The sequence below is a fragment of the Engraulis encrasicolus genome, chromosome 2 (assembly GCF_034702125.1).
Source record: "Engraulis encrasicolus isolate BLACKSEA-1 chromosome 2, IST_EnEncr_1.0, whole genome shotgun sequence".
NCBI classification, from domain to species: Eukaryota; Metazoa; Chordata; class Actinopteri; order Clupeiformes; family Engraulidae; genus Engraulis; species Engraulis encrasicolus.
The window spans coordinates 25,326,528-25,338,628 of NC_085858.1; the positions used below are offsets into that span (position 1 = coordinate 25,326,528).

A 12,101-nucleotide genomic window follows, 5' to 3' on the forward strand; every position below is an offset into this window, starting at 1 on the left:
CAAGCCTGGGCCTCGCCTGAGGAGCGCGTGGGCTCCAGGGTGCTGACTCTGCGGGGACCTTGGCTACGGTGCGGTGCCTCTGATTTACACTCGATGGAAAAACAGCACCCCATTGGTTGCTATGCTCCTCGAACATCAGCACTCAATCAATGATGTTCACTAAGGAGAAACAAACACACATACACTTAAAACACAAAACAAACAACAGCATACTTCTGGTCTTCCTGGTTTGTAGCCTACCTCATAATTCCTGATTATGAAAGACTATGTTTTTTACTTTTTAATATATTTTTTACTCTTTTTTTTTTTTTACAATAAGAAGGAGGAAAAGAAAAGGGGGAATAAACAACACAACATAAACAACACACTGTCTGGTTTGAGGTGGGCAATGGATGGTCAATGGTGGCAAAGAATGTCCAACATGTTCAAATAGTCACTGCTGTGTAAATAATCCACTTAGTCCATGATTATGGAAGTCTCATCAGATATGGTTGTTGTGGATGTAAAACGATAAAAGGATGAAGGTTTTCTTATGATTTGTCTTCCAGAATTTTCTCTTTCCTTGATGTGGTGACGCTGTGTCGGTGTGCACAAGTTTCCAGGGTAAGCCAATATTCACGATTACACCACAATCAGTGCCTTTTCAGAAATTAATTCATTTTCATTTACAATACAAATTTAATATCAAAATTGCATATATTTTTTTATTTTGTTTAAGTAATATAACTATTTATATGTATTATCAAGTACATAAATGTAAAGCAAAACAACAACGGGGTGCAGGTCTTCAGAAATGGAATTAGGGGGTTTTGCATCTGAACTCTTCAGTTGTTATCAGTTGTTATACTAATCAGCTTGTTTTTTTTGTGCCATTTTTGGTAACACTTTTATTTTTGGGTTCACATGTTGGTCACTAATATATGCTTAAGTGTCTGTATAAGTGACTTATGAGACATGTGCTAAGCTAGTGATTCTCAACTGGGGCTGTACAGCCCCCCAGGGGGCATTAGGGAGCCCTTGTGGGGCATTAAGAAGAAGGCAGCTGGGTCATATTTTCATTTTTACCACTATGGAGGGCGTTGGCAGAGATATGATGACGTCAATGGGGCGTTGGGGGCTCATGATGAGGATCATAATAAGGACCTACAGGCTTTCCTACTTGCTGTAACACATGTCTTACAAGTCACTTTTACAGACTGTAATCAGGCATATTACTGGCTAACGTGAAGCCTATTCTAAAATTACCCTGTGTTTCTGTTAGGAAATATCTATTGAAACAGTGCTTGTGTTTGTTCAGTCATCTATTTAAAAGGCAGCATATGCACTGCTATGGGGCACTAAGTGCTAGCTGAGAATTGCATAGCCCATTTTCCACTAAATGGCTAAATCGAAAAGAAGACAAAATTACATTCTCATTTAGCTATGTGGGTAGTAGCTAGGCCGAATGAAAATACATTGTGGTTTGTATTTAGAGTCTATAGTAGAATGTTATTGTGGTGTAACTGTGATCATGGTTGGAATAGCACAATCCTCTATGTATGCAGCTATGTGTGTAGGGGGGAGAGGGGGGGTGTAAGGCTGGGTTTTGTATCCTTGTCTTGTCATGTTGAGTCCCATTCTGTATGCGTGTCCCATGATGAACTCTATTCTCCTTCTTTTGTCCTCCTCTCTGTTTCCCTCTCTTTGTCTCCCTCTCTCTCTCTCTCTGTGTCTGTCTCTCTCTCTCTCTCTCTCTCTCTCTCTCTCTCTCTGTCTGTCTCCCTGTCTGTCTCTCCCAGTCGTGGAACGTGCTGGCTCTGGATGGCAGTAACTGGCAGCGCATTGACCTCTTTGACTTCCAGAGGGACATTGAGGTCAGAGATGATGCGCGCACACACAAACACAAACACAAACACGCACACGCACACGCACACACACACACACACACACACACACACACACACACACACACACACACACACACACACACACACACACACACGCTGCACATACACATCTATTCAGCACCTACTTGCACATTTCTTTTGGTTAATTGATGACTCATGCCCCCTGGGTTTTTTTTCAGAAATTGTTTCCATAAAATGTTGGTATTTCTCTTTTCCTTTTGTAGGGGCGTGTGGTGGAGAACATCTCAAAGCGGTGTGGGGGGTTTCTGCGGAAGTTGAGCCTCAGAGGATGTCTTGGCGTCGGAGACAGCGCACTCAGGTGAGGCGCTAGAGTTGGATAGAGCAGGAGACGCAGACACACGCAGTCAGACGCGCGCACGCAGACACGCGCACGCAGACACGCGCACGCAGACACGCGCACGCAGACACGCGCACGCAGAGACACACACACACAGACACACACACCGACACACACACAGACACACACACAGACACACACACACGGTACCATTTTCAGCAGCAGAATCAAGATTACAACACAAGACCATAGTTGCTAAGAAAAGGAAATCCTTAGTCATTGTTCTTGTGCATTCCTTAGTTCCTCAGCTCTCTGCGAAAGAAAGCCTCTGCAAAGGACTTTTTTTTCTCGCATTTCTCAGCATACGCACCAGGGGGAACTACTCATAAAAGGCAGTCTGAAATAGAAACTCTGCTTTGGAGAGATGGTGGAATTGTAGGCATAAGTAGTGATACTCTTCCCTTGAGCTCTCTTTTAACTCTTTGCTTGTGATTTTTGTCCTTTCAGAACCTTTGCACAGAATTGCAGAAACATTGAGCTGCTCAGTCTCAATGGCTGCACCAAGATCACTGACAGGTGAGTTGGGCCACTACACTACCGCCTGCACTTTCTGTTCTGTACTGTTTTCAAGTTGGCTAGAGCGGTGTTGGGGCCCGTTCCCGCACCAGTTGAACTAAAACGCACCTGTGAACCACCCACATCCGTACCGGGCTCCGCGCTGTTCAACATGTGATCATGCATTACCTATGTGAACCTGCTGCCATGCTGTTGTTGCGGTTCGCTGAGAAAAGCGATTTGGAACGCAAATCAACTTTATGGTTCCCGAATGCCCAGATTTTCGGTGTACCCACGTCAGCAGATTTGAGATCAGGTGCGGGAACAGGCACCGGCACGGTTCTCTGTCGGCCTGAACACACGTACTGGAAGTGGTTTGGGTGGAAATTTGCTTGGACTATCCACTTATTATTAAGTGATGATGATATTGAAGGTAATAAGGGCATTTCTGTTTCACACAACTTCTTTTGGTCCATGTCTCCTGTCTCCTGTTCTCATGTCTCTCTCTCTCTCTCTCTCTCTCTCTCTCTCTCTCTCTCTCTCTCTCCACAGTACATGTAATAGCTTGAGTAAGTTCTGTCCCAAACTGAAGCACCTGGACCTAGCCTCCTGTACCTCAATCACCAACCTGTCACTCAAAGCACTTAGGTGAGTAATCTTTGTGTTACCCTTCATTTTTATGCACTGTAATGATGCACATTTTAGTCCGTTCACCCTCCTGTCAGTACATTGCGATGCGTCATGGCCATTTTTGAGCAGTTAGAAGCGGTTACGCACCTCTTCACAAACGAGCAGCATATTGACCACTTTAGCTCCAGGCAGAGTGCCATTTGGAAATAAATATGCTTGTTCTGGAGAGCTGGCCCATGCGATTGCTGCAGCATACGCCATTACAAAACTCTGCCTAAGATAAAAATGTACAAAATGTCCATATGCAATTACTTTTTTATTTTGATGTTTTTTGGGGGTCCATTTTGTTTTTCTGTCTTCTCTGTCTCTGTCAGCAACTTTACTGCTTGGGCATGGATCAGACTTTCTGTAAATATGGGCTATGACCCTTTAAAGAGCTCAATCGATTTTGGGTAAACTGGGTCATGGTCAAGTTCAAGGAGCCAAACAAACTGCTGGGGTGGGGGGTTTTCATTCCTGGTATGACTTGTTTTTTAAGCATTGAATCCCTCATCTGAATTCAGGGATGCCCAGCTCTTTATCCACCTTATTAACCCTACTCATCTTAAGACTTGTCATGCTCTCATTGGCGTCAGTTTGATTTCAAAAGTGCTGGGGACAATTACCATAAACCTGAGTAAGGTTTGAAAAGTGCTGGGTACAAGCTAAGGCTATTACTTCCGATGTGAGATTTCATGATAAATAGTACGCATTGCATATGAAGTGTATTGACGCGATAATGAGGCCATATTAAAACTAAAAAGCCATCTGCACTGTCCTGTTTATTTTGCATATCCTTCGCTGAAGTCATCTAATCATAAATATTATTAACGCAACAGTAACTGATTGGTTAACCCGTCGTCTACATGTAGCCTTGCATACTGTAAAGTTTAAGTTATCAGCCAAACTTACTGTTCGCAAACAGTCATATGTCGTGCTGTGCCTTGAGGTGAGCATCAGATCTCCTGTTGACAGGTGGAAATATGAAGACTTAATATTCTCGGGGAGGATTGAAAATAGATCATACACCTTTCCTTGTTAATGGATAGTTAACCTCAACAGAATATGCAAGAAGCTTAATCATCTGCGATTGCTGTACACCCAGATTTGGTGCAACCTGAAGCACACATTTCAATAGGCCTACTGGATTTCTGCAACTTTGAATCGCTTATATCCCGGGATTCCCGGGAAACGGACCATCTTTTCCCAGGATTTGATTCATGTCCTTTTCTTTATTTATACCATTGCATGTTTATATTTATTTGCTGAGGAACAAAAAAAATGGGGATACCACACAGAAACACCGGCAACGTGCTTGATTACTTGTTTCTTAAAGGGGCATTCCACCGGTGGAGACATGAATATGTACTGAAAGTGGGTCATCTATGTAGTAGAATAGTAGCATAAATTTCTAATTTGGTGCCTTCTTGGCCGAGAAAAGGCAGAAAATTACTTTTTAGTGCTTGTGGATTTGTGACAACAATCCCCATAATGCATTGCAATGCCCAAATCCACAGGCCACACCCAGGCAGGTCTGCCAGTGACTTACTGGAGCCTCAATGCCAGTGATTTCAAAAGCACTGGCACACTGATCTGTGATAGGTCTGTTAGCACATTAGGTCCAACTCCCTATGGGTGGGGTTGGAAGGGTAGGAAAAAGGCTTGTAGTCTCAACAGAAATCCACCTCTCTTACACTTCCTCCTACAATGATGCAAAATGGCGATTTTTGCATCATTGTAGGAGGAAGTGTTAAGAGGTGAATACGGATTTCTCCTGTGTCAGGGGAAATTGAGAGAGTGTTGCATGACCATTCAAAAGAATGACCGGGTGTCTAGCAATGGAAAGCCTAATGCAAATGGGTGGAGTGTCCCTTTAAAACTATAAGTGGTTGGAACAAAACCTGCTCGTCAAAAAAAGTGGGTGGGACGCGTCCCCGGCAGAAGTGATGTGCCTGCATCTCACGGCATTACCGGTACGCTATGTATGCTGTGTTTCGCAGTGAGGGGTGTCCCCAGCTGGAGCAGCTGAACATCTCCTGGTGTGACCAGGTCACTAAGGACGGGATCCAGGCCCTGGTGCGCTGCTGCCCCGGACTCAAAGGCCTCTTCCTCAAAGGCTGCACTCAGGTACCTGTGCCCCATTACAAACACTTCCCACATTAAGACTGGGAAACATGCAAACCCCAACTATTTTGAAGTTGGGACATGAGGTAAATTGTGAATGACAACAAAATGCTATCATTTTCAAAACATCAATTTTTTACATTAGATGTTAAATGGTACAAAAAAAAAACACATTTCAGCGATCAAAACTGAGCAAGATTGTTGTTTTGGGGGATGTTCATGAACATGACAAAAATAATTAAGTAGTAGAGTAGAGTAATTAGTCCCTTTGCATCTTTAATTCTGAGTGACTCTAATGTTTATTACATTCCACTGGTCATGTCCCAACTTATTTGAGACAAATTGCATGTATCAAATCTGAAATGGGCACACACGTCCCCCAAAATTATATTTTCCTTGCTGTAACATAATATGTTGTCTTTTCATTATTCTCCATCTAATGTATGGATTGAATGTTTTGAAAATGATTAGTATTGTATCTTACCAAGTGTCGTAACTTCAGCGAAGTTGGGTTTTTTGTCTGTTTAACACAACCTTTAAGACCAGCTTCAGCATGTATGCGTATTTCTCTTTACCAGCTTAGTAGTTAGGAAATGGATCGCACTCAGTTTTTCTTCTTTCTTGTTGTTTTCTTTTTATTTTAACATTGTAGGGACTGATATGACAGACATTTCGGCTGCACAGAGCCTTCTTCAGTGTGACCTTTACCAGCTTAGGCAATTCTGTGATATGTTATAGAAATGATGAGTCTTAATGGGTTAAGTCAAAAGTTAGGATGTTGTTATTTTGTGAAAAATAATCAAGATGGGAGGAGTGTGTTTTGTTTTTTCAAATTGGAATTACAGAAGCACTTCCTGACTGAATGTAGAAATCCTATATTCTCTTGAGTTGCACAGACCTCTTCTGCAGGGACCCCAACTCCGATTTATGACATCAAAGTTGTTTGCATTCGGCTGGCCAAAAATATGGCACATATTTTGCAGGGACCCATCCAAGTCTACAATATCTTCCTTTTATGGAATTACTTCTGTGCATGGGATGGACCAAACATATGGGCTATGTTTTGAGATGGCATATTTTCTGCAGGAAACCAGTATGGTCTGTCTTAAAATCATCTTCAGGCAATCAAACCTGTGTCTTCTCTGCAAAGCTAAACAAATGTGTTTTGTGATCTTATTATCTAACTTGTACTTTATTTGTTCAGCTAGTTTGCACATCAAATTGGCGTGTATCAATAAAGTAGCGAGGTCAGTAGAACAGAGACCACGGCGATACACCTGGGACAAGTGCTAAATGTTACCTCGTTCGTGATCTAGTGTAGTACATTGTAATGAATCAGCCGACGCCACTGATGCATTAAATACTCAGTCACCCCCCTCATGGATAGATGTTTCAGGCAGCATAGTGCATACTGCACCAACATCCTAATTGCTTTTGTTTGCTTTGCTGTTTATTTATGATTAGCTCCTCATTATTTGCTATTGATCGCTGTTTGTCATCCGTTGTTTGACTAAGACCAAAGCTGTATCCTCTGGTAAACACATGCAGAAGATAATGAGCAGGATGGTTATTAATGGCAACTGGTCGAAATTATGATGCAGATATACAGACGATACAGAGAGAATTGTCAATCTACTGAGAGAAGTTAGAGCCCACAGCCCACTGCCTTAAATTGTCATAAATTGGCCCTACCGTGGCTGATATGGTAGGGCACACGTTTACCACTCGGCCGACCCGGGTTCGATTCCTGGTCCGGGTCCTTTGCCGGTCCTTCCCCATCTCTCTCTCCCAGCTCACTTCCTGTCTCTCCTCCACTATGATGTCTCACAAAAAACACTAAAGGCTGAAAAGCCCCCCCCCAAAAAAAAATGTCATAAATTGAGTTCATGTGGGCGCTCCCTTTCCACTGCGATTCGGGAACGCGTCCTCTGTCTGCCTGCCTGTGGGATATTTGTAGCAAATCTCAATTAGCAAAATACTTTTCTTTCTTTCTTTCTTTTGTTCTCATTTGTCCTTTTTATTTTTCTATCCCCAACCCCTCCACCTCTCTCTCTCTCTCTCTCTCTCTCTCTCTCTCTCTCTCTCTCTCTCTCTCTCTCTCTCTCTTCTTTCTCTCTCTCTCTCTCTCGTTCTTCTCTCTCTCTCTCTCTCTCTCTCTCTCTCGTTCTTCTTTCTCTCCTCCTCCTGATTGCAGTTGGAGGATGAGGCCCTGAAGCACATTGGAGCTCACTGTCCAGAGCTGGTCACACTCAACCTGCAGACGTGTTCGGTAAGAGATGTGACCTCATTCACAGCTGCAGACTGACCCTACATGACACCCCCCTCACCCAGACTTAGGTATTGAATGAAATGAATAAAAGATTAAGAGATTAAGATGGAAAAGATTAAGAACCAACATTTTAAAAATATATACCAACGCGCCGAAAGACAGAAGACATCATGGGTTGTATATATTTTCTGATTTTGTTTGTTTGTTTGTTTGTGCGTCTGCATACATCTAATTGAAACGGTCCTTTTATACTGTAGTCTCATTGTCATTTCACGGGTGACTTCATCCTCTGATCTCAATACAACAAGTCACTGCCGTTTGGTGAAAACACGCATATTGCAAATGCAATAAGGGAGAGAATAAGTCATGGTTAGGTTCAACTTCTGACAGGACGCAGCGACTCAATGCTTGCATAATTGTATGCACAGTATGGAATATTCGCCAATGAATAACTACAGTGAATAAATAAACAAAAGGGACCGTAGAAAAGTGAAAATGGGTTGAGGACATCTAGGTGCTGTAGGAGGCATCCAGCAGTGGAGATGAAGTGCAATCTAATGCTAAGGATGATGTAATACTGGCCTTAATATAAGACAGATTTTTTTGTTCTAAAAATGGTACTTTAAAAAGGGGGGTTGTCTTATTTTCACTGATGAGACCAAATAGTGACAAAATAATGTATTTTCTTAACCTGAATGATTCGACCACTATCCTTCAAAACAATATCACAGCACTCAATAATCAAGAGGTCAGAGAGTGTTTTTTTCACATCAGATTTGTACATTCTAGCAGCGTTGAATGTTGAACATCTATCAACTGTGTAATGTCAACATGGTGCAGGACAGACAGCGCGAGGGGAAAAACGGTATTCAATCGCGACCTGTTGCTCTGCTTTCATTCGCTTTTGAAAGGCTCATCAGGAAAGCTTTGGTTGTTTTCTCTGGTCACCTGACAGCAGCAGTTGAAATGTAAGTATGGGAACTGAACAGCGATTTGAAGAACTACCTGTAAAGAGAGCGGTGCCTGTCTGGTAACCCCGAAGTGAGCAAAGAGTTGGCAGTTCTTCTCTGTTGAGTTACCATCTTTGTGCTAGTGTTCATGGAAATTAGGCCATACTGTGAAATGTGTTTGGTGGAAATGTGAATCAATGTATGAAAAGCATTTTGCCAAAAATAGGATTCCTATGTGAAACAAAATTTTGGTCTAGAAAAAAAGAATGTTTTACGCTTGCAAAAGGAGGGTCGTCTGATATTCAGGATTTTCTAATATTCTGGCCAATGTGGTATTAACTGAGGTCCTCTTTCACAGTCCAGATTCAGGCTTGAGCCCAGAATCTCACAGCAAGTTCTGTTTTTTTTTGGCAGAAGGATGTGCTGCAGAGTGAGGGCATTTGGGGCTTTTGGGAGGGAGGCTTGCTTACTTACATTTGACATCCAATGATAGAACCCCGGCCACACCAATTTTATTGGTCACACCAATAAAAGAGACACCCTGATACTGTGTGATGTTGGTGAAGTGTAAAACAATGCTGTGTTTTCAGAAGCTTTTCATGAGTGACCCTTCCTGATCGTAAAATAGTTTGCCTCCTCCAGACTTATGATCTGATACGAATCAGTCATTTGTCACGCTCACTATGACCAATAATCACAGATCATTTTAGGTCATTGTTATTATTACTTCGAAGAATACAGTACAATTCATGCAAAATGGTTTCGACATTGGAGCCAGTTGAATCTGTGCTTCTGTAGAGAGGCAGTGACTGGCTGCTGAATGAGTGTATTCTGTGGCTCTGGCTGTGCCACCACCATATTTGTTTGCTATTAAAAGTACCAAGGATATGTATGAACACAAATGTTTATTTTTCAGCGCACAGCGTAGACACAGCTAAAAGCAGTTTCTAAATATGTCAGTGTGTGCCTTAAAATAAATGCTATACATTCTCACATATTTTCAAGGTTAAAGAATATGCAACGGGAGTTAATTGGCCTTTTGATTTTTTTTGTTTTTCTCTCTCTGCTTAGAGGCTTTAATTCAACATGTGTTTACGCCTGTGAGATATAGCGAAGCGCCCGTCTTCAGTCCTCAGGTTTTCTAGTGTTGAGTGTGCTCTTCTTGGCACTTTTAGGTTAGCATGTGTGCTAAAGACCTGACACGGACTCCACTCAGAAAGTTGCGTGTAAATCTTTAATGACTCAGGTTTAAAATATTCAAATGTAGTTAGAGGGGAGAAAATGTATAAACACTCTCCACTCACTTACTCTCCACAGTCTCCTCTAGACATAATTATTCATTCGGAACGAAGGAAGGTGTGAGTGGGAGAGGGAGGTGTGGAGAGATAGCAGACTGGGAGGAGGAGTGGTGGTGGGGGGGGGGGGTTCCAGACGAGGAGAGGAGACGGGAAAATGAAAAGGAGAGCTGTGGTTTTTTTCCTTCTGTCTAACCTACATAGTTAATGTTGTGTAAAGTCAAGCTGGGCTACACATTAATCTTGTTATTTTTTCCCCTGGCACCTCCCATTTCCTATTTTATCTCTCTTTCTCTCTGTTTTTTTTATTGACTGTCTTTGTCTTTCTTTCTCACTCTCTATTTCCCCCGTTGGCTTTGCTGCTTGGGCCTGAGCAGCAGATTACAGACGAAGGCCTGATCACTATCTGTAGAGGCTGCCACCGCCTGCAGTCTCTCTGCGTGTCCGGCTGCGCAAACATCACAGACGCCATTCTCAACGCACTGGGACAGAATTGCCCACGCCTCAGGTAACCAACCAATCGCTTACTCCTCACATGCCATACCTAACTAAACATACCTACCAACAGAAACAAAAACATTTCTTTTTTTTTACCCTGATTTTGATCCAATGTAACCTACAGACTTGTTTGAGGTAGTCGGAGGTAATCATCAGTAGCTTTGGTGTTCGGTGTTCGGTCTTGCCATACCCTTGGTACAGAAGGCCCAGAATGGCCAAACTTTTACTGGAGGGATGGAGGGTTGAAACATGTGCCTTCTTTTGCCCAGTTACTAACATTGTGTTGTGGTAAATGATGACGGGGAAAGGTGAACTTCGATGAAGGTTGAAATATGCGTCCCCCTCCTTCAGCCCTCCTCCTTTCCCAGATTAGTCGTTTTTCCGGAAACTACGCTGGACACCAGACCCAGATGTAACGTGGAAGGAGAAATATTTGGATTGGTGCTTACGTCTGACGAGACCATGCTAGTCACAACAGTCATTATGTAGATTTCAGTGACTTATTTGAAACGTTGCGATTTGTTCTATCGTTAATGCGATTATGACAGTCCAACACCATATCATCAGAGCAAGTCTGTTCTATAGAGTCACGTCTGATGCAGTCATTCTTAGAAGACAATGCCAGAGGTGGTAATTTTATTACACAAGTCCGCTATGCATGTTCACCCCTGTCTTTGTGTTTGTACTTATAACAGACTCAAAATCGCATCAGGTCATGCCTGTAGGTGTGGCGCGTTCAGGCTCGTTGTGATTGTAAAAGGCTGGTAAAATTGGTTGGTCTGGTCTGTTGCCAGCGTTACCAAGGCAGACTGCACCCACCTTACACACCCACCTACAGACTAATCATTCTTGCACATCCACTGTACACACGCAGACCACACACACATTCTACCCACCATGTCATCCTTAGCCTAGCGGTGTGTTAGATTATCCATTCATTTCGGAGGGGCAAGGAGGGTGAATGCCGCCACACACCAACACTCCCACTTTTTGACAGAGAACTTGTCTGTATACTTTCATGCCATTGGCTTAAAGGTGCACTGTGTAATATTTTTAGTAGTTTATTTCCAGAATTCATGCTGCCCATTCACTAATGTTACCTTTTTCGTGAATACTTGCCACCACCATCAAATTCATACAGAAAAAGGGGGATCTAAATATTAGTTCATTAACTAGTAAATATTCATGAAAAGATCAAATTTGGAAGTAGACTTTCACTGAACAGTGTAGTTGCAATACCTAATCTGGCCCCCATCTTACACAGTGCACCTTTTAAAGTGTATAATATCCCAGATAATAATCATATCTCAGGTCCCGGTGTGTTATCGGTCCATCCTAGACCACATCCTCCTCAGGCAGGCATACTGCACTTGCAACACCTCTGCTTGACAGGGTATACTCATCTCACCCCCACATGACAAACCACAAAACACACCCACCTCACCTCCCCTAAACAGAACATGCTTGCGCGCGCACACACACCCAGAGCCATACAGAGAACAGAGTCGGGCAATCTCCGCTGTGTGCTAGGGCCGACTTCCTCATTAGCAAAATTAG

The 12,101-nt window shown here is 42.8% G+C and overlaps 1 protein-coding gene across 1 annotated transcript in view; it reads left to right on the plus strand.

Annotated features, from left to right (window-relative positions):
- fbxl20 (F-box and leucine-rich repeat protein 20) overlaps positions 1-12,101 on the plus strand; it is a 37,080-nt gene that overhangs the window by 8,150 nt on the left and 16,829 nt on the right. Inside the window, exons 3-10 of the mRNA XM_063184852.1 lie at positions 549-603; positions 1,779-1,853; positions 2,111-2,205; positions 2,692-2,760; positions 3,292-3,387; positions 5,409-5,535; positions 7,727-7,801; positions 10,424-10,554. Of these exons, the coding sequence (XP_063040922.1) occupies positions 549-603; positions 1,779-1,853; positions 2,111-2,205; positions 2,692-2,760; positions 3,292-3,387; positions 5,409-5,535; positions 7,727-7,801; positions 10,424-10,554 (723 nt within the window). The remainder of the gene's footprint in view (positions 1-548; positions 604-1,778; positions 1,854-2,110; positions 2,206-2,691; positions 2,761-3,291; positions 3,388-5,408; positions 5,536-7,726; positions 7,802-10,423; positions 10,555-12,101) is intronic.